Source organism: Anolis sagrei, chromosome 3 (assembly GCF_037176765.1).
Source record: "Anolis sagrei isolate rAnoSag1 chromosome 3, rAnoSag1.mat, whole genome shotgun sequence".
NCBI classification, from domain to species: domain Eukaryota; kingdom Metazoa; phylum Chordata; class Lepidosauria; order Squamata; family Dactyloidae; genus Anolis; species Anolis sagrei.
The window spans coordinates 5,893,473-5,915,751 of NC_090023.1; the positions used below are offsets into that span (position 1 = coordinate 5,893,473).

The 22,279-nt window shown below is 45.9% G+C and overlaps 1 protein-coding gene across 1 annotated transcript in view; it reads right to left on the reverse strand.

The window, feature by feature from the left end:
- Positions 1-11,529: 11,529 nt before the first annotated feature.
- The window catches only part of PLEKHB1 (pleckstrin homology domain containing B1), a 49,668-nt gene continuing 38,918 nt past the window's right edge, over positions 11,530-22,279 (reverse strand). Inside the window, exons 5-7 of the mRNA XM_060771274.2 lie at positions 17,235-17,274; positions 16,402-16,504; positions 11,530-15,315 (exon numbers count right to left, since the gene is read on the reverse strand). Coding sequence (XP_060627257.1) covers positions 15,179-15,315; positions 16,402-16,504; positions 17,235-17,274 — 280 coding nt within the window. The 3' untranslated portion in view covers positions 11,530-15,178. The remainder of the gene's footprint in view (positions 15,316-16,401; positions 16,505-17,234; positions 17,275-22,279) is intronic.

A 22,279-nucleotide genomic window follows, 5' to 3' on the forward strand; every position in this document is an offset into this window, starting at 1 on the left:
AAGTATCTAATCAAAACACTAAGAACAAAAAAAAAATTAATGGGCTGCTTCTCATCTTTTCTTTGTCATTGACATCTTGTGATTTGAATGGATTTAGATCAGACGTGGGGAAACTTTGACCCTCCGGGTGTTTTGAATTGCGGAGCACGGGACAGAGTCTGTGCTGGACTCCATCACGGATCACCTTCAATGCCAGCTTGACCAGAGCAGGTCAGCGCTGCTCGTGTTATTGGATCTCACAGCAGCATTTGACACAGTTGACCACAATCTCTTGACGCACCGCCTTGCTGTTGCTGGAGTCGGGGAGAGCTTTAAACTGGCTCCCCTCCTTTCTTCACAACCGTGGACAGCGAGTGGAGAGGGGAAGCCTGGTCTCTGAGAGGTCCCCTCTCTCTCTCTTGTGGGGTTCCTCAGGGGGCCATTCTCTTCCCTCTGTTGTTTAACATCTATATGCGACCACTTGCTCAGCTGGTTCGAGGTTTTGGGCTGGAGTGTTACTAGTACGCAGATGACACTCAGCTGGTGCTGAAGATGGAAGGCCGACCGGACTCTGTACCCGATTGTTTCCATCAGTGCCTCGAGGCCGTTACTGGATGGCTGCATGCCAGCAGGTTGAGGGTGAATCCAGCAAAGACGGAGATCCTATGGCTGGGTCGACCGGGCAGTGGGGATATCCAGCTGCCTACCCTGGATGGCGAGGCGCTACGCCCGTCCTCGTTGGTCAAGAGTCTGGGAGTCCTTTTGGACCCTCTGCTGACAATGGAGGCCCAGGTCTCCGCCGTGAGCAGAACCGCTTTTTTTCATATGCGGCAGGCTAGACGGCTAGTCCCCTCCCTGTCCAGGGACGACCTAGCTACGGTGATCCAGGCCACGGTCATCTCAAGACTGGACTACTGTAACGCCCTCTACATTGGCCCTCCTCTGTCAGTGATCCGGAAGCTCAAGTTGGTACAAAATGCAGCTGCTCAGCTTCTTGCGGGAATTCCGATGAGATGCCACATGACACCAATCTTATTACAGCTGCATTGGTTACCAATTGAGCACCAGATCACTTTCAAAGGGATGGGACTCACCTTTAAGGCCTTGCATGGTCTGGGGCCGATGTACCCGAGGGACCGCCTCACCCCCTCCCAACCCCAGAGATCCCTCCGTTCTGAGGACCAAAATCTATTGGAAATTCCCAATGTCAAGACCTTGCGTCTAACAGCAACGAGACGCAGAGCCTTTACAGCAGTGGCACCATCACTCTGGAATACTCTGCCACCTGAAGTCCGTGCCTTGCAGGACTTACCCAGCTTTCCGCAGGGCATGTAAGACATACCTGTTTCGACAGGGTTTTGATTTTTAATATTGCTGTTTTTAAATTGTGTTAGATTTTAGCCATTCTTGTAGGCCGCTCCGAGCCCCAGGGGAGTGGCGGCATATATGTTCGAATAATAAATAAAACTTCAACTCTGATAATTCCTAACAGCCCACCGGAAGGCCAAAGTTTGCCCATGCCTGATTTAGATGGAGGCCAGAATCTGGATGAACCTAGTTTCTGGTTGTCTGTATTTATATTTCTGTGGCCATTAATAATAGGCAAGGTTCTGGAAAAGATTGTGAAGGAAGTGGTCTGCAAACACTTAAAGACAAATGCGGTCATCGCTAATAGTCAACATGGATTTATCAAAAACATGTCATGCCAGACTAATCTGATTTCTTTAGAGTTACAAGCTGGATAGATGCGGGGAATGTCGTGGATGTAGCGTGGACCTTCAACAAGGTCCCCCATGACCTTCTGGCAAGGAAATTAGTCCAATGTGGTCTAGGCAAAACTATGATGAGGTGGATCAGTAATTGGTTAAATGGACGAACCCAGAGGGTGATTCTCCCCAATGCTTCCTCTTCATCCTGGAAAGAAGTGATGAGCGGAGTTCCGTCCTGGGCCCGGTCCTGTTCAACATGTTCATTGATGACTTAGAGGAAAGGTTAGAAGACATAATCATCAAGTTTGCAGATGACACCAAATTGGGAGGGAGAGCCAATACTCGAGAACAGGAGCAGGATTCAAAACGATCTTGACAGATTAGAGAGATGATTGGCCAAAACTAACAAAATGACCAGGGTGGGACAAAGAACTCCTGTCTGCTGGAGCTAGGTGTGAATGTTTCAACTAACCACCTAGCTCCAGTAGACAAGAGTCCTTTGTCCCACCCTGGTCTTTCCACAGATATATAAACCCATTTTGCTAGTTCCAACAGACCTCACTACCTCTGAGGACACTTGCCATAGATGCAGGTGAAACGTCAGGAGAGAATGCCTCTAGAACATGGCCATATAGCCCGAAAAAACCTACAACAACTCAGTGATTCCGGCCATGAAAGCCTTCGACAATACATCAGTTTCTCTTATTTCTGCTCTTTGGTGGCTCAATGGCGCTATCTTCTGGTCATTTCCCAGAGTTGTAAATATGAAATCCTTAAGCTGTGGCCACATGACCTTGGAGGTGTCTACGGACAACGCCGGCTCTTTGGCTTAGAAATGGAGATGAGCACCAACCTCCAGAATTGGACACATCAGGCGAAAACCTTTACCTTTACTAACGGCATGGAATTTTCTTGGCACTGTTTGTTTGGAGATTTGCCAACATTGCCTTCTTTTGAGGCCAAGAGTGTGATATATCCAATGTCACCCAGTGGGTTGTTGTTACTATATTTATTTATACCCTGCTTTATCTCTCCTGCAAGAGACTCAAAGCGGCTCTCAAGGGCCCAGCAAGGATTCGAACCCTGGTCTCGAGTCACGAACTCTCAAGCTATAGCTATATAATAAGACACCTGTATCTACAAGGGATACATTCCCATACCTTTTTGGGGGAAGGGTTAGGGTCAGGGTTAGGATTAGTACCTGGACTTTAGTGAGGCCTTGGACAAGGCCCCCCATGACCTTCTGGCAAGGAAACTAGTCCAATGTGGGCTAGGCAAAACTATGGCTAGGTGGATCTGTACTTGGTTAAGTGAACGAACCCAGAGGGTGATTCTCCCCAAGGCTTCCTCTTCATCCTGGAAAGAAGAGGCGAGTGGAGTGCCATCAGCAGGGTTCCCTCCTGGGCTCGGTCCTTTATAAATGACTTAGATATTTATTGACTGTGTCAGGAGCAAACCAAACAGTTGTATTGCATTTTTAGCAAACAAACAAAACACAAAGCTTGCAATCTTGCAAGCTTGGTAGTTGATTAAATGTCCTTTGACCAGTGTCTGGCCACTTGGAGTGCCTCTGGTGTTGCTGCAAGAAGGTCCTCCATTGTGCATGTGGCAGGGCTCAGGTTGCATTGCAGCAGGTGGTCAGTGGTTTGCTCTTCTCCACACTCGCATGTCGTGGATTCCACTTTGTGGCCCCATTTCTTGAGGTTGCTGGGGTGTTCCAGCGAGTGTCTCTGTAGATCTTAGAAAACTATTTCTTGATTTAAGTCGTTGGCGTGCTGGCTGATACCCAAACAAGGGGTGAGCTGGAGATGTCTTCACTGTGTCTGGTTGTGATCCCTAGGTTGTGCCAGTCAGCTTTCACATGATATTATTTCTAGCGCCCACTTTTTGCAAAAAGCGAGTGTCTCTGTAGATCTTAGAAAACTATTACTTGATTTAAGTCGTTGGCGTGCTGGCTGATACCCAAACAAGGGATGAGCTGGAGATGTCTTCACTGTGTCTGGTTGTGATCCCCAGGTTGTGCCAGTCAGCTTTCATATGATATTATTTCTAGTGCCCACTTTTGCAAGAGGCGGGTGCTAGAAACAATATCATACGAAAGCTGACAGGCGCAACCTGGGGATCACAACCAGACACAGTGAAGACATCTGCCCTTGCGCTATGCTACTCTGCTGCTGAGTATGCATGCCCAGTGTGGAACACATCTCACCACGCTAAAACAGTGGATGTGGCTCTTAATGAGACATGCTGCATTATCACGGGGTGTCTGCGCCCTACACCACTGGAGAAATTACACTGCTTAGCCGGTATTGCACCACCTGACATCCGCCGGGAAGTAGCAGCCAATAGTGAAAGGACCAAGGCAGAGACATCTCCAGCTCATCCCCTGTTTGGGTATCAGCCAGCACGTCAGTGACTTAAATCTAGAAGTAGTTTTCTAAGATCTACAGAGACACTCGCTGGAACACCTCAGCAAGCGAGAGTCCAAAAGTGGCAGGCTCAAATCCAGATGGCTGATACCAAATGAGAGACTCCCCCCTGGGCACACAGAAGACTGGGCGACCTGGAAGGTGCTGAACAGACTGCGCTCTGGTACCACGAGATGCAGAGCCAACTTTAAGAAATGGGGCCACAAAGTGGAATCCACGGCATGCGAGTGTGGAGAAGAGCAAACTACAGATCCCCTATTACAATGCAGCCTGAGCCCTGCCACATGCACAATGGAGGACCTTCTTGCAGCAACACCAGAGGCACTCCAAGTGGCCAGATACTGGTCAAAGGACATTTAATAGAATACCAAGTCTGCAAACTTTGTGTTTTGTTTGTTTGCTTGTTTGTCTGTTTTTTAATGCAACACAACCCGTTTGGTTCTCTCCTGACACGATAAACCCATGTGTAAAATAGTCCAAACCTGGACTAGGAGACGGGTCGTGAACTTCCAGATGCTATAAATATTCAAGAGATGGAAATGAGCTGATCCTTAGAGGAAAACCCATGACTTCTGGGTGATTCGGTCACACGCGAGGCACGTCATTCATTCTCTCACCTCCCTTTTATCTAAACAAAGGATTATCCAGTCTGTCTGGTGGAGCTGAGCCTGTAAGCTCATCAAGAGGAAACTGCCGGGACTCGCATGCAAAGGCCTGGATTTCGATGGTTTCGTTCCGTCTTTGCTGAAGGAGAGGTTTCCAAGAGAGATTGTGATGGGAGGCAGGCATAGAATCCCAGAGTTGGAAGAAACCCCAATGTCCAACCCTGTTCTGCTGCACAAGAAGACACAATCTGAGCATCCTAGCAGATGTCCATCCCACCTTTGCTTTAAGACCTCCAGAGAAAGGGAAATTCTGCAGTGGCTCCAGTCCTTCCTGGCGGCAAAAAAAGCCAATGGGATTTTGGCCTGCATCAATAGGAGCATAGTGTCTAGATCTAAGGAAGTCATGCTACCCCTCTATTCTGCTTTGGTTAGACCACATCTGGAATATTGTGTCCAATTCTGGGCACCACAATTCAAGAGAGATATTGACAAGCTGGAATGTGTCCAGAGGAGGGTGACTAAAATGATCAAGGGTCTGGAGAACAAGCCCTATGAGGAGCGGCTTAGGGAACTGGGCATGTTTAGCCTGAAGAAGAGAAGGCTGAGAGGAGATATGATAGCCATGTATAAATATGTGAGAGGAAGCCACAGGGAGGAGGGAGCAAGCTTGTTTTCTGCTTCCCTGGAGACTAGGACGCAATGGAGCCATGGCTTCAAACTACAAGAGAGGAGATTCCATCTGAACACGAGGAAAAACTTCCTGACTGTGAGAGCCGTTCAGCAGTGGAACTCTCTGCCCCGGAGTGTGGTGGAGGCTCCTTCTTTGGAAGCTTTTAAGCAGAGGCTGGATGGCCATTTGTCAGGGGTGATTTGAATGCAATATTCCTGCTTCTTGGCAGAATGGGGTTGGACTGGATGGCCCATGAGGTCTCTTCCAACTCTTTGATTCTATGATTCTATGATTCTAGGGTGTTGTTGGGGGACTCCTGCTCGGCCCCACAACCATTGTCCTGTGGGGTGCCGCAGGGCTCAGTATTGTCCCCCATGTTGTTTAACATCTACATCAGTGTTTCTCAACCTAGAAGTCGGGACCCTTGGAGGGGTCATGAGCGGGGTATCAGAGGGGTCGCCAAAGACCATCAGAAAACCAACCTGGACACAGCATATTATTTGAGAACACAGAAATGCTGGGCCACTCTCACAACCACCATGTCGGACTACACAGAGAAGCCATTGAAATCCACAAGCATGTGGACAATTTCAACAGAAAGGAGGAAACCAGGAAAATGAACAAAATCTGGCTACCAGTATTAAAAAAACTCTAAAATTAAAACATCAAAACAGCAGAGGGGAAACAATCAGGGGCATCTAATCACCTCTCAACAAAAGATTGCTCCAGGCACTGCCAGGCTATCAAATGCTAATCAAGGTGGTCAGTTGAAACATTCACACCTAGCTCCAGCAGACAAGAGTCCTTTGTCCTACCCTGGTCTTTCCACAGATATATAAACCCATTTTCCTCGTTTTCAACAGACCTCACTACCTCTGAGGATGTTTGCCATAGATGCAGGCGAAACGTCAGGAGAGAATGCCTCTAGAACATGGCCTAGCAGTGCCTGGAGCAATCCTTTGTTGAGAAGTGATTAGATGGCCTTGTTTGTTTCCTCTCTAGTGTCTAGATCTAAGGAAGTAATGCTACCCCTCTATTCTGCTTTGGTTAGACCACATCTGGAATACTGTGTCCAATTCTGGGCACCACAATTCAAGAGAGATATTGACAAGCTGGAATGTGTCCAGAGGAGGGCGACTCAAATGATCAAGGGTCTGGAGAACAAGCCCTATGAGGAGCGGCTTAAGGAGCTGGGCATGTTTAGCCTGAAGAAGAGAAGGCTGAGAGGAGATATGATAGCCATGTATAAATATGTGAGAGGAAGCCACAGGGAGGAGGGAGCAAGCTTGTTTTCTGCTTCCTTGGAGACTAGGACGCGGAACAATGGCTTCAAACTACAAGAGAGGAGATTCCATCTGAACATGAGGAAGAACTTCCTGACTGTGAGAGCCGTTCAGCAGTGGAACTCTCTGCCCCGGAGTGTGGTGGAGGCTCCTTCTTTGGAAGCTTTTAAGCAGAGGCTGGATGGCCATTTGTCAGGGGTGATTTGAATGCAATATTCCTGCTTCTTGGCAGGGGGTTGGACTGGATGGCCCATGAGGTCTCTTCCAACTCTTTGATTCTATGATTCTATGATTCTTGTTGTGGACTCTTTTTTTCCTGCAGTTTGAAAGCTTAGAGAAGAGAATGATGCTGGGGAAAAGGGAAGGAAAAAGGAAGAGGGGCCGACCAAGGGCAAGATGGATGGATGGCATCCTTGAAGTGACTGGCTTGACTCTGAAGGAGCTGGGGGTGGTGACGGCCGACGGGGAGCTCTGGCATGGGCTGGTCCAGGAGGTCACCAAGAGTCGGAAATGCCTGGAAGAATGGTCCTTGGGGTCTCTTCCAACTCTAGGGTTCTAGGTTTCAGTGGATCTGTTCCTGTTTTGACTAAGTTGTCACTTCCCATCCATGCCCATTGACAGGCTCTGGCTGCAGATCACTTGCACATTGAACACAACCCATTGGTCGAAAGACAAGACTTCACCCAGTGCAATTAATAGCAACATATATATTTATTCTTAAATAGCATTTCTTTTTCTTCCAAAATATACATAATGAAGTATTAGTGTTTTCAAACGACGTCTGGCAGAACCAAAAAGGCTGCAAGCCAACACACGGAACCCGGACACGGAAACGTGGCAAGCAAAGCAAGACCTACTAGTTTTGTGCTGTTGGACCTCGAGAGGGTTTTGGCAGTGTCCTCTCTTTGTTCCTCCGGTGAGAACCGCAGGTGTGCCTTGGTACTATGTCTGAACCCTCACCCTGGGGACAGGTATTTCTGTACAAGCAGGTCTTTCAGGGGACTACAACTCCCAGAATCTCCAGATACTGGCTGTGCAGATGATTCTGGGAACTGTTGTCCAAGGCTGTGATCCTCATTGGTGCTTTTGGTGCATCTTTAGCCCTCAGGGTTATATTGAGAGCCCAGATGGGCAACTCCATGTCAGTGGGATGAGGAATCCAGTCCAGGTTTTTTCCAGATAACCTTAATGAATCTTTCCATTGCACTGAATACATACCGAAAGATAAGATTCCAGCACACTGGATAGTTTCTTTCATATAGCTAATGGGGCAACAGAGATCCCTTATAACAGGCATGGGCAAACTTGGGCCCTCCAGGTGTTTTGGACTTCAACTCCCACAATTCCTAACAGCCATCTCCTCCTCGAAGAGGCCCTATTGCCTCCAAGTGCAAAGAAGCCAGAATGGATGTCCAAATAACTTCTAACTGTGCTAAGACACAAAAGAGACATGCACAAGAAATGGAAAAAGGGAAAAATCACCAAAGAAGAATTCAAACAAATAGCCAACAGCTGTAGGGAAAAGGTCCACAAGGCTAAAGCACAAAACGAGCTCAGGCTTGCCGGGGACATTAAAAACAATAAAAAGGGCTTCTTTTCTTATGTCAGTAGAAAAAGGAAAAACAAGGAGGCAATAGGGCCTCTTTGAGGATAAGATGGCTGTTAGGAATTGTAGGAGTTGAAGTCCAAAACACCTGGAGGGCCAAAGTTTGCCCATGCCTGGTACAAATATATATCATCATCCTCATCACCATTTTGTATTTCTCCCCAAACTTTGACAAAGTTGCCATGTTTGGACAACTTCTGTGCTTATAATGTGCTGTGCTCTATACAGTATAGTTTTTGTTGCTATTTTTGTGAAAACAAGATATCTATGTTATGCTGAAGAATGAAAACAGCCTCTGAAGACAAGAGAATGCCCTGCCCACAAGAAAAAAGCAGCGATGGGTGCTTCCCATGTCAGTGGGCAAATAAATCCATGCCAGGTTTTACTTAGCTCTCAAGGAGCTGTCCAAGGTATTCTGACACATAGTTATTGTTGTGCAGCCTTTTCAGTGGTTCTCAACCTGTGGCTCCCCAGGTGTTTTGGCCTACAACTCCCAGAAATCCCAGCCAGTTTACCAGCTTAGGATGTCATGGAGTTGGAGGCCAAAACATCTGGGGACCCACAGGTTGAGAACCACAGCCTTAGATGTACAACTCAAGCAAGTTTGGCACCTTGGAGAGCTTCCTTAAAGCATGGATTGAAACCTGGAAGAGATTGACTGCTCCACTGATATGGAAGCCATCCAATGCCATGGGCAGAAAAGACTATTGCAAGGGACGGGACTCTCCAAAAAAGTATGTGCAGATCATGTTTGAGGACCCACTTGGTTCGTTGACTGGACCATCAACCAGAGTCAAGTGGGGCAAGATGTGGCTCAAGGCAAGCGGTGCTCAAAGGAACACAGTAGCCACCCCACCCCCCACCCCCCAAAAAAACCCAGAAACTTATTTCCGAAGGCTTTCATGACCAGAATCACTGGGTTGTTGTAGGTTTTTCGGGCTATATTGCCATGTTCTAGAAGCATTCTCTCCTCTCTCTCCTCACAACCTCTGAGGATGCTTGACATAGATGCAGGCAAAATGTCAGGAGAGACTGCTTCTAGACCAAGGCCATATAGGGCTGTTGTAGGTTTTTTGGGGCTATATGGCCATGTTCTAGAAGCATTCTCTCCTGACGTTTCACCTGCATCTATGGCAAGCATTCTCAGAGGTTGTGATGTCCTCACAACCTCTGAGGATGCTTGACATAGATGCAGGTGAAACGTCAGGAGAGACTGCTTCTAGACCATGGCCATATAGGGTTGTTGTAGGTTTTATCGAGCTATATGGCCATGTTCTAGAGGCATTCTCTCCTGACGTTTCGCCTGCATCTATGGCAAGCATCCTCAGAGGTTGTGAGGTCTGTTGGAACTAGGAAAATGGGTTTATATATTTGTGGAAAGACTAGGGTTAGACAAAGGATCTGGCTGAGCCTGGGACTTTTGGATACTGTTACATTTTTGGGTTGTTGTAGGTTTTTTCGGGCTATATGGCCATGTTCTAGAAGCATTCTCTCCTGATCTTTCATCTGCATCTATGGCAAGCATCCTCAGGAGTAGTGAAGTCTGTTGGAACTAGGAAAATGAGTTTATATATCTGTGGAATGTCCGGGTGGGACAAAGAACTCTTGTCTGTTGGAGCTAGATGTGAATGTTTCAACTGATCACCTTGATTAGCATTTGATAGCCTGGCAGTGCCTGGAGCAATCTTTTGTTGAGAGGTAATTAGATGAACCTGATTGTTTTCCCTCTGCTGTTTTCTGTTTTAATTTTAGGGTTTTTAAACAATTTCTGCTGAATGAAATGGAAAACACCCCTCTCCTTTCAGGTAACTTTCTGGTAAACGAAATGAGGAATCCAATGAAAATGGACCCGAAAAGGGCACACCTTTTGGTCCGAATGCACATGCCTACTGACGATATATTTGTAGTGCTAAATTGCAAATATAGCAATGTATTTCAAAAGCATTGAAATGCTGGATCACTCCAACAATCACCATGTCAGACTACACAGAGAAGCCATTGAAATCCACAAGAAGTATGTGGACAATTTCAACAGAAAGGAGGAAACCATGAAAATGAACAAAATCTGGCTACCAGTATTAAAAAAACTCTAAAATTAGAACAACACAACAACAGGGGAAACAAACAAGGACATCTAATCACCTCTCAACAAAAGATTGCTCCAAGCACTGCCAGGCTATCAAATGCTAATCAAGGTGGTCAGTTGAAACATTTGCACTTATCTCCAGTAGACAAGAGTTTTTTGTCCCACCCTGGTCTTTCCACAGATATATAAACCCTTTTTCCTAGTTCCAACAGGCCTCACTACCTCTGAGGATGCTTGCCATAGATGCAGGCGAAACGTCAGTAGAGAATGCCTCTAGAACATGGCCATATAGCCTGAAAAAACCTACAACAACCCAGTGATTCTGGCCATGAAAGCCTTCAACAATACATGGCGATATAGCCCGAAAAACCTACAACAACCCACATCACAAGAGTCTTATGGGCGCTACCCATTGGTGATGGGTCAAAACACCAAACTAGGTTCAGTACTTTGGAGAGCTCAATTGGAACCACCTGAAACCTAGATCCCTGACTCTCGGGATCCTTAGAGCTTCACTGTGTGGACAATGGGGCAAAGCATGGTTTGGGGACCTGATTGGTTCATTGAGTGGCTCTCTAAAGCCCATCAAGAAGATCCAAGATGGTTGCTCAGGGTCAGTGGAACCCAAAGTAATATGTTGGCCCATGAGCAGAAAAGGTATTGTTAGCCACAACACAAGAGAACCCTTTTGTGCCATGAATATCCCTGGTTGTAAGATGCCAGTGGAGCACCAGCTTCACATAGGGTCAGGGATAGAAGTATGTTTGTGGTTCCCATGTCATGGTCTTACCGGCATATCTAAGATGCTGCACCAAAACCCTAAAGAAGGTTCATCACATTGAAAATATCTCTTAAATCTTTCCAAAACCTACAGGAGGTTCCCACTTCCAGAGATGCTAAGAGCTGTGTAGGCAGGTGAGGCAAAGGGTGGTTTGGGCAACTGCTTGGTTCATTGACCAGCCTTCCAAGTAGAGCCAAATGGGACAATTGCTCAGGGTAAACAACACAGGGCCCATGAGCAGAAAGCTTATTATCTGTTGCATCACAAGAAGGTCCATTTGTGCTATGAATGTGCTTGGCTATAAGATGCCAGTGCAGCCAGTGACTTGCATCAGAATTGTGCCGGATTGGAGATGGTTGGGTGTTTGGGGCTCCTGTTTCATGGGCACTGACCAAGGTGCTGCATTAAGACCCTATACTAGGTTCGGGACCTTGGAGAGCTCTCTTGGAGCAATCCAAAACCAAGATTCCTGGATCCAGAGACACTAAAAACCTGGCTTTGAGGTGTTTGGGGCTTCCATTCAATGGTTTCATGAGAACTGACCAAGGTGCTGAATTAAGACCCTATACTAGATTCAGCACCTTAGAGAGCTCTCTTGGAGCTATCCAAAACCTAAATTCCCGGGTCCAGAGACACTAAGAACCTGGCTTTGGGGTGTTTGGGGCTCCCATTTCATGGTTTCATGGGCACTGACCAAGGTGCTGAAGTAAGACCCTATACTAGGTTCAGCACCTTGGAGAGCTCTCTTGGAGCTATCCAAAACCTAGAGGAGATTCCCAGATCCAGAGACACTAAAAACCTGGCTTTGAGGTGTTTGGGGCTTCCATTCAATGGTTTCATGAGCACTGACCAAGGTGCTGCATTAAGACCCTATACTAGATTCAGCACCTTGGAGAGCTCTCTTGAAGCTATCCAAAACCTAGATTCCCGAATCCAGAGACACTAAGAACCTGGCTTTGGGGTGTTTGGGGCTCCCATTTCATGGTTTCATGGGCACTGACCAAGGTGCTGCATTAAGACCCTATACTAGGTTCAGCACCTTGGAGAGTATTCTTAGAGCTTATCTAAAACCTAGAGTAGATTTCTAGACCTAGAGCAGCGTTTCTCAACCTGGGAGTCAGGACCCCTGGGGGGGTCGTGAGGGGGTGTCAGAGGGGTCACCAAAGATCATAAAAATAGTATTTTGTGTTGGCCCTGGGGGTTCTGTGTGGGAAGTTTGGCCCAATCTATTGTTGGTGGGGTTCAGAATGCTCTTTGATTATCAGTGAACTATAAATCCCAGCAACTACAACTCCCAAAAGTCAGGGTCTATTTTCTCAAAATTTCACCAGTGTTCACATTTGGGCATATTGAGTATCTGTGCCAAGTTTCTTCCAGATCTATCATTGCTTGAGTCCACAGTGTTTTCTGGATGTAGGTGACCTACAACTCCCAAACTCAAGATCAATGCCCTACCCATCAACCCTTCCAGTATTTTCTGTTGGTCATGGGAGTTGTGTGTTCCAAGATTGGTTCAGTTCCTTCATTGGTGGAGTTCAGAATGCTTTTTGATTGTAAGTCAACTATAAATCCCAGCAACTACAACTCCCAAATGAATCCCCCCCAAGGCCACCAGTAATCAAATTTGGGGGAATCTGATATTTGTGCCAAATTTGGTCCAGTGAATGAAAATACATTATGCATACCAATATTTACATTATGATTCATAACAGTAGCAAAATTACAGTTATGAAGTAGTAACAAAAATAATTTTATGGTTGGGGGTCACTACAACATAAGAAACTGTATTCAGGGGTCGTGACATGAGGAAGATTGAGAAACGCTGATCTAGAGACATTAAGAGCCTGGCTTTGAGGTGTTTTGGTTCCCATGACAGGGTTTCATGGGCACTGACCAAGGTGCTGAATTAAGACCCTATACTAGGTTCAGCACCTTGGAGAGCTCTCTTGGAGCTATCCAAAACCTAGAGGAGATTCCCGTATCCAGGGACACTAAGAACCTGGTTTTGGGGTGTTTGTGGCTCCCATGCCAGGGTTTTATGGGTGCTGCCTTGTCTAACACCAGAAGAGGTTCCTTTTGTGCCATAAATATACTAGTTGCTAAGATGCTAATGTTAGGTCACGGACGGTTGAGTGTTTGTGGTTCCCATGTCATGGTTTTATGGGCACTGACCAAGGTGCTGAATTAGAACACTATAGTAGGTTCAGCACCTTGGAGAGCTCTCTTGGAGCTATCCAAAACCTAGAGTAGATTCCCGGATCCAGAGACACTAAGAACCTGGCTTTGGGGTGTTTGTGGCTCCCATGCCAGGGTTTTGTGGGTGCTGCCTTGTCTAACACCAGAAGAGGATCCCTTTGTGCCATAAATATAGTAGTTCTATGATGCTAATGTTAGGTCACGGACGGCTGAGTGTTTGTGGCTCCCATGTCATCGTTTTATGGGCACTGCCCAAGGTGCTGAATTAAGACCCTATACTAGGTTCAGTACCTTGGAGAGCTCTCTTGGAGCTATCCAAAACCTAGAGTAGATTCCCGGATCCAGAGACACTAAAAACCTGGCTTTGGGGTGTTTGTGGCTCCCATGTCAGGGTTTTATGGGTGCTCCCTTGTCTAACACCAGAAGAGAATCCTTTTGTGCCATAAATATACTAGTTGCTAAGATGCTAATGTTAGGTCACGGATGGTTGAGTGTTTGTGGCTCCCATGTCATCGTTTTATGGGCACTGCCCAAGGTGCTGAATTAAGACCCTATACTAGGTTCAGCACCTTGCAGAGTTCTTTTGGAGCTATCCAAAACCTAGAGGAGATTCCCGGATCCAGAGACACTAAGAACCTGGCTTTGGGGTGTTTGGGGCTTCCATTCAATGGTTTCATGGGCACTGACCAAGGTGCTGAATTAAGACCCTATACTAGGTTCAGCACCTTGGAGAGATCTCTTGGAGCTATCCAAAACCTAGAATAGATTCCCGGATCCAGAGACACTAAAAACCTGGCTTTGGGGTGTTTGTGGCTCCCATGTCAGGGTTTTATGGGTGCTGCCTTGTCTAACACCAGAAGAGGATCCCTTTGTGCCATAAATATAGTAGTTCTAAGATGCTAGGTCACAGACGGTTGAGTGTTTGTGGCTCCCATGTCATGGTTTTATGGGCACTGCCCAAGGTGCTGAATTAGAACGCTATACTAGGTTCAGTACCTTGGAGAGCTCTCTTGGAGCTATCCAAAACCTAGAGGAGATTCCTGGATCCAGAGACACTAAGAACCTGGCTTTGGGGTGTTTGTGGCTCCCATGTCAGGGTTTTATGGGTGCTGCCTTGTCTAACACCAGAAGAGGATCCCTTTGTGCCATAAATATAGTAGTTCTAAGATGCTAATGTTCGGTAACGGACAGTTGAGTGTTTTTGGCTCCCATGTCATGGTTTTATGGGCACTGACCAAGGTGCTGAATTAAGACCCTATACTAGGTTCAGCACCTTGGAGAGCTCTCTTGGAGCTATCCAAAACCTAGAGGAGATTCCCAGATCCAGAGACACTAAAAACCTGGCTTTGGGGTGTTTGTGGCTCCCATGTCAGGGTTTATATGGGTGCTGCCTTGTCTAACACCAGAAGAGGATCCCTTTGTGCCATAAATATACTAGTTCTAAGATGCTAATGTTCGGTCACGGACGGTTGAGTGTTTGCGGCTCCCATGTCATGGTTTTATGGGCACTGCCCAAGGTGCTGAATTAGAATGCTATACTAGTTTCAGCACCTTGGAGAGTTCTTTTGGAGCCATCCAAAACCTAGAAAAGATTCCCAGCTGCAGGGATGCGAAGAGCTGCGTGGGTTGGTGGGGCAAAGCGTTATTGGGGCACCACGATGATGAAACAATAGGACATGCCTGCTTGCCCTCCTGTTTGCGGGATCTAGCAGCAGACCTGCCACTGCCCCTCTGACCAATGCACATGAGTGGTCCTCTCCAAGGGAACATCGGAGGCGTCTTGCGCTGAGCGTGGCGGAGGCAGGGCTGGGGTGGAGGCGGCCAAAGGGGAAGCTCAGAACCAGCAGGGCATCCACATGAAGGAACCCAATGCCGCTCCGGAGGCGGCTCCGGCCAACAACCCCAGTGCCATCTGGTCCCCGGAGACACGGGAAGGGTCCTCGCGGAAAATGACGTGAGTCACTCCGGACGCTGCAAGGGGAACAACACCACACAGTCAGCAACAAGTGAAGCCAAAGGGAGTCCCGATGAACTTGGTTGACTCTAAATAATAGTAATAGTAGTAATAATAAAAAATAACAACAACAGCAACACTATGTCACAAAATTTGAAAAATGTTCTGTTCCTGGTTTGAAAATCTTCTTGTAGACTACATCCCGGGTAATTTGTGATGTTGCCACTAGATGTCCACCTACACTTGTTCAGGAAGCTGACTTAACCTGGGATACATATGTAGTAAATATACATGGGTTGTTGTAGGTTTTTCCAGGCTATATGGCCATGTTCTGGAGGCAATTTTTCTCCTGACGTTTCGCCTGCATCTATGGCAAGCATCCTCAGAGGTAGTGAGGTCTGTTGGAAGTAGGAAAAAGTCCTTTGTCTCACCCTGGTCATTCCACAGATATAAAACCCATTTTTCCTACTTCCAACAGACCTCACTACCTCTGAGGATGCTTGCCATAGATGCAGGCGAAACGTCAGGAGAAAAATTGCCTCCAGAACATGGCCATATAGCCCGGAAAAACCTACAACAACCCAGTGATTCCGGCCATGAAAGCCTTCGACGATACATTAAATATATATGGTTTGAATGGAATTGTATGAAAGGTGGATGGTTGGGGTCTATAGTATCTAGCGATGCCATCTTAAGATTTAAGCCTGGAAAACTACAAGAAGGAGGTGAAGAATTCATGGAACGTAATTAAAAGTTGCTGAAGTGTTGATGACCAAAGAGAAATGATTAACTCTTGGTGGAAAACAACATGTTTACATTACCAAAGAAAATGGCTCTTGTAAGTAAGGAAGTCAACACTGTTTCATTGTGATTCTCCTGAGTAGGAAGAGCCTGTTATGCACAGTGGCATCAATGCACCAAGATGGATATGGTGCAAACCAGGATGTGTGCTCTACAAGTCAACTTATGGTAACTCTATGGATTTCATAGGCTTTTCTTAGGCCAAGAATACTCAGAAGGCAATTTTCCATTGCTATCTTTGCTCCGGACTAGCAAACCATGCCCATAACCCAGAAAAGGGGTGCAAAGAGGAGAGGACATACCTCCATACTGCTGGCCATAGTAATCGTTGCTGACATACACCGTCTGGTGAGAATCGAGGGGCACCGTCTGGTAATAGTCATCGTATGGGTCGTACAAGTGAACCTGGAGAAGACAATTTTGGAAAATGTGAATCTCCCTAACTATTTGGGAAATGGGATTTATAACCTTTTGGGAAAACCACTGGCCACAGGAAAGGCAAGACCTTGTTAGAAGTCATAACCTTTTTGGAAAATTCATGCAAGGCAACTAGGTCTCTCAGCTGTAAAACCAATGTACTTAGGGATGTCTTTGAACTGCTAGGGACAAAGACATGCCAATGCACAAAAACATATATATTCAGCAGAGTTTCAGAAGTGTTCCTTGAAGTTGCCCCAGAACATCTACTCTCCCTTAAAATATATTTGCCTTTGAACCATGCTCTCAGGAAACAAAATAAGCAGTCTCCTTTAAAAGTAACAGAGTTGGTTTACTCACAAACCTTCATGTACACAGCATAGAGGCACTTTGCTTATGAATCCAGTTACAATAGGGTTTTGTAGTAGTTTCTCTGTGTAGGTAACACAGGGCATCTGCCTTAGAAGCAATAGTCCATAGTGCAAAGCATCTCTCTGTTCTGTGAATCTAATAAGTCCCTAAGCAATTATATAAATAACAAATAACGAGTGGAAACTTGAGAAGGATGCTCTTTTCAACAGATAAGAAGAGGAGCAATGTTGAAATCGCAGCAAGATGTCCAAAATCCTGCTGCTGGCTTCCATATTGCTCTGCACTAATCAAAATATTTCCTCTCATAGAATCCTCTATGTTGTTGTTAACTATGACCTTGACTCACCTGAGTTGCTTTTGCCTCCAGGATTGCTATCTTCCAGGCTCTGTAACAAAACCAGAGTAGTATCAGGTCAGCAAATGGTAAAAGCAAAGAAAGTAACTTCTAAAACATCCTCCCTTGCCAACATTCCTCCCATTGTGCCAATGTTTGCAGAAAGAAACTCTGGATGGAAATCAGGACAACATCTTCTCATGCAATCTCAGGCCCTTTCTATGCTACCACATAAAATCCAGATTATCTGCTTTGAACAGGATCAGGGCTATAGCCAGAAAAAAAATTCAAAATGCTGGTTTTGACCTATAAAGATCTATACGGTTCTGGCCCATCTTACTTGTCCAAATGCATCCACCTCTATGTCGCACCTCATAATCTAAGATCATACCGGGAGGCCCTGCTCTCGCTCCTGTCAACAGCACAGATGTGTCTGGAAGGGACGAGAGACAGGGCCTCCTCGGCTGTGGCCCCCCGCCTATGGAACACACTCCCAAAGGAGGTAAGATCCACTCCCTCCTGGCTTTTAGAAAAAAAATTAAAAACATGGTTTTGGGACCAGGCCTTCGGGCAGTAGAAGTAAATGTATGCAGCATTTCGGAAAGACAATGCCTGCAACGGCGATTTGACGGACAAGACTGTTTTATTGTTTTAATTATTTTTTTATTTCTCATGGATGTATTTTTAATTTAATTTATGTCTAATTGTAGTGTACAATTGTAATCGTTTGTACTGGCATTAAATTTTTGCTGTTACTTATGTGTAAATTGCTTTGAGTCCCCCTCGGGGTGAGAAAAGCGGTACACAAATACTGTAAATAAATAAATAAGTGGAGCTGGTGCAACAGTAGAGTTGTGTGCTCTCTGAGTGCCGCTCCTGTTAGCAACCTGGACCATTTAAAGCTTCTGAGCAGTCTTCAGAGGCAACCCCACATAGAGTGCATTGCAGTAATCTATTCAGGAGGTAACCAAAGCGTGGACCACCGTGGCCAAGTCAGACCTCCCAAGATACAGGCACAACTAGCACACAAGTTTTAATTGTGCCAAAGCTCCCCTGGTCACCGCCGAAACTTGGGTTTCCAGGCTCAGCGACGAGTCCAGGATCACTCATCGCTGTGAACCTGCTTCTACAGGGGGAGTGTAACCCCGTCATTACGCCACAGTGTAGAGTCCTATAATCCGGTTTGAAGAAAATCACAATGAGCCCATTTTGTCGGACGATTTCTACCACCCACGTCCCCTCCCTGTTGTGCTCTATCTGGAATCTGCACAATCAACACAATTGGTGCTTTGGAGGCCAACGTAGCTGACTGAATCACATGGAGAAAAAGGCAGAAAGGGAGGAGAGGGGTCACGCAAAAGAACCCCAACCCACTTTGGCATAACTCTGTGGGCTGAGCAGTTTTGGGAGACACTGAACAACGGTCTTGTTGTCCTCCATTCTGTTTTACTTCTTTACTAATCAAAATATTCATAGGCTGTCCTAACTCCTAGATCAGTGTTTATCAATCTGGGATCAGGACCCCTGGGGGATTCAGAGTAGTAGCCAAGGACCACCAGAAAACACATATTTCTGATGGTCTTGGGAATCCCTTTGGCATAGTGGTTTGGGTACACAGTGCTTTCTGGATGTAGGTGAACTTGTTGTTGTTCATTCGTTCAGTCATTTTCGACTCTTCGTGACCTCATGGACCAGCCCATGCCAGAGTTCCCTGTTGGCCGTCACCACCCCCAGCTCCTTCAAGGTCAATCCGGGATTGTGGCGCAGCTGGCTGAGTGTCAGCTCCATTAAGATCACTCTGACCAAAAGGTCATGAGTTCGAAGCCAGCCTTCTTCAGGGTTCCATTCGTGAGCCATCACCAGATCGTCTCCTTATCATAGAATCAAAGAGTTGGAAGAGACCTCCTGGGCCATCCAGTCCAACCCCATTCTGCCAAGAAGCAGGAATATTGCATTCAAATCACCCCTGACAGATGGCCATCCAGCCTCTGTTTAAAAGCTTCCAAGGAAGGAGCCTCCACCACACCCCGGGGCAGAGAGTTCCACTGCTGAACAGCTCTCACAGTCAGGAAGTTCTTCTCCTTGCTAACTTTTCCTTCAATCTTCTCAAGGAACTGCCCATGTAAGGCTTTGTTGTGCCAGCTGTCCGCTCTGGTTTGGAGTGCAGTTTTCTTGTACTGACTCTTTGTCTGCTGTGCTTTGAGAAATTTCTGATTATTGACTTTTATTATTATTATTATTATTATTATTATTATTATTATTATTATTATTATTGGAAGCGGAAATAGTCCATATTTCCTATCATTACACCATTAAGCTTTATTGCTGTCATCACAGAGGAGTTGGTTGCTGTCTTTTGCTTGTATTTATTTATTATTTATTTCGCGCATTTCTACCCCGCCCTTCTCAACCCCCGAAGGGGGACTCAGGGCGGCTCACAAAAGGGACAATTTGATGCCAACATAAACAATAGGATAAAACATATATAAACAGCAATTATAAAACAATTTAAAACAATCAATTATACATCACAATCAAGAAAACCAATCTAATGCTCAACGTTGGCCAGCTCAGAATCCGTAAGTTCATTCCACAATGTCAAATCCTAACAATTCTAGTCGTCATTGTCCTTTGTCTATCTGCCAGATTACCCAAAGGCCTGGTCCCATATCCATGTTTTTAGTTTCCTTCTAAAAGAGAGGAGGGATGTCAATGACCTAATTTCCCTGGGGAGTGAATTCCACAGGCGAGGGGCCACTACCGAGAAGGCCCTGCTCCTCGTCCCCACCAACCTCACTTGTGATAGAGGTGGGGCTGAGAGCAGGGCCTCCCCAGAAGATCTTAAACTCCGAGGTGGGACGTAGAGGGAGAGGTGTTCAGACAGATACGCAGGGCTGGAGCGGTATAGGGTTTTGTAGGTCAAAACCAGCACTTTGAATTGTGCTCGGAATTGGATTGGCAGCCAGTGGAGCTGACATAACAGAGGGGTGGTATGCTCCCTGTATGACGCTCCGGTAAGTAATCTGGCTGCTGCCACTGGACTAATTGAAGTTTCCGAACAGTCTTCAAAGGCAACCCCATGTAGAGTGCATTGCAGTAATCTATTCGGGATGTAACAAGAGCGTGGACCACTGTGGCCAGATCCGACTTCCCAAGGTACGGGTGCAGCTGGCACACAAGATTTAATTGTGCAAAAGCTCTCCCGGCCACCTCTGAGACCTGAGGTTCCAGGCTCAGCGATGAGTCCAGGATCACTCCCAAGCTGCGAACCTGAGTCTTCAGGGGGAGTGTAACCCCGTTTAACACAGGCTGTAACCCTATGCCCTGGTTGGCCTTACAACTAACCAGTAGGACCTCTGTCTTGTCTGGATTCAATTTCAATTTGTTAGCTCTCATCCAGTGCTTGTAGAGAAGCACTTTGGTTTTCTCGTGACAGGCCAAATTTTCCATACTGTTTAAAGTGGCTTGTAGGCCTTCCTCTGAATGAGCACAGATTACGTTATCGTCAGCGTATTGGAGTTCTATAACCGAAGTTGTGATTTTACTTTTGGCTTTCAACCTACTGAGGTTAAAGAGCTTGCCATCTAAGACAAGGATGACTGCATATGTGTTAGATATTGCTCATGAGCCCTTTGTTGTTGTCTACATGACTCCAAAGTCCTATATATCTATATCTCCTAACCCATTTTTAATTTATCTTTTATGCCATATTTCAGCGTCGGTTGTTGCCACAAAGAGAAAACCTGCTTGGAGACAAGTGTGTAAACAACACAAAGGGGTGGAACGTTTTCTCGTGTTGATGCGTCCCCAAAGGAAACGCTTTAATGCACAAAGGAAGGTCCACGAGAAACCAAAACAGCCATTAAGTACTGCGTAAACAAGACCAACAAAAACCAAGGGAATACCTAGTTAATTGGGATTAGGAGAAACACACAACAGCTTGGGAGGTACTCCTAAAGTACTCTAATCCCAGCCTTCCCTTGCAAGAGGCAGCTTAAAGGTTTCCCTGACTACAACTCCAATCAGTCAGAGCAAATAACATCAGGTACTCTTAACTATTAGTCTTCTCCATCAAAAGGCCATATCCAGACATGCCTGACTACAACTCCCATTATCCTCCACTTGCACCTTAAATAACTAGCCTTCCTCATCAGAAGATAGCTTCAAGAAATACTTACTACAACTCCCATTAGCCTCCACTTGCACCTTACACAACGAGCCTTCCTCAGCAGAAGCCAGCATCAATATATGCTTGACTACAATTCCCATTATCCTCCACTTGCACCTTAAATAACTAGCCTTCCTCATCAGAAGCCAGCATCAAAATATCCTTGACTACAATTCCCATTATCTTATTTAATGGGGAGCTAGCCTTTCCCATTAAAAGGCAGCATCCATATGTACTACAATTCCCATTATCTTCCACTTGCACCTTAAATAACTAGCTTTCCTCATTGAAAGGCAGCATCAAGATAGGCTTTACTACAACTCCCATTATCCTCCACTTGTACCTTAAATAACAAGCCTTCGTCATCAGAAACCAGCAACAAGATCAGCATGACTACAATTCCCATTATCCTCGACTTGTACCTTAAATAACTAGCCTTCCTCATCAGAAGCCAGCATCAAGATATCCTTGACCACAATTCCCATTATTCTCCACTTGCATCTTAAATAACAAGCCTTTCTCATCAGAAGCCAGCATCAAGATATGCCTGACTACAATTCCCATTATCTTCCACTTGCACCTGAAATAACTAGCCTTCCCCATTAAAAGGCAGCATCAAGATAGGCTTACTACAATTCCCATTATCCTCTACTTATATATTAAATAATGAGCCTTCCTCAACAGAAGCCAGCATCAAGATAGGCCTGACTACAATACCCATTATCTTCCATTTGCACCTTAAATAACTGACCTTCCCTATTACAAGCCAGTATCAAGATAGGCTTACTACAATTCCCATTAGCCTCCATTTGCACCTGAAATAACTAGCCTTCCTCATCAGAAGCCAGCATCAAGATAGGCTTGACTACAATTCCCATTATCTTCCACT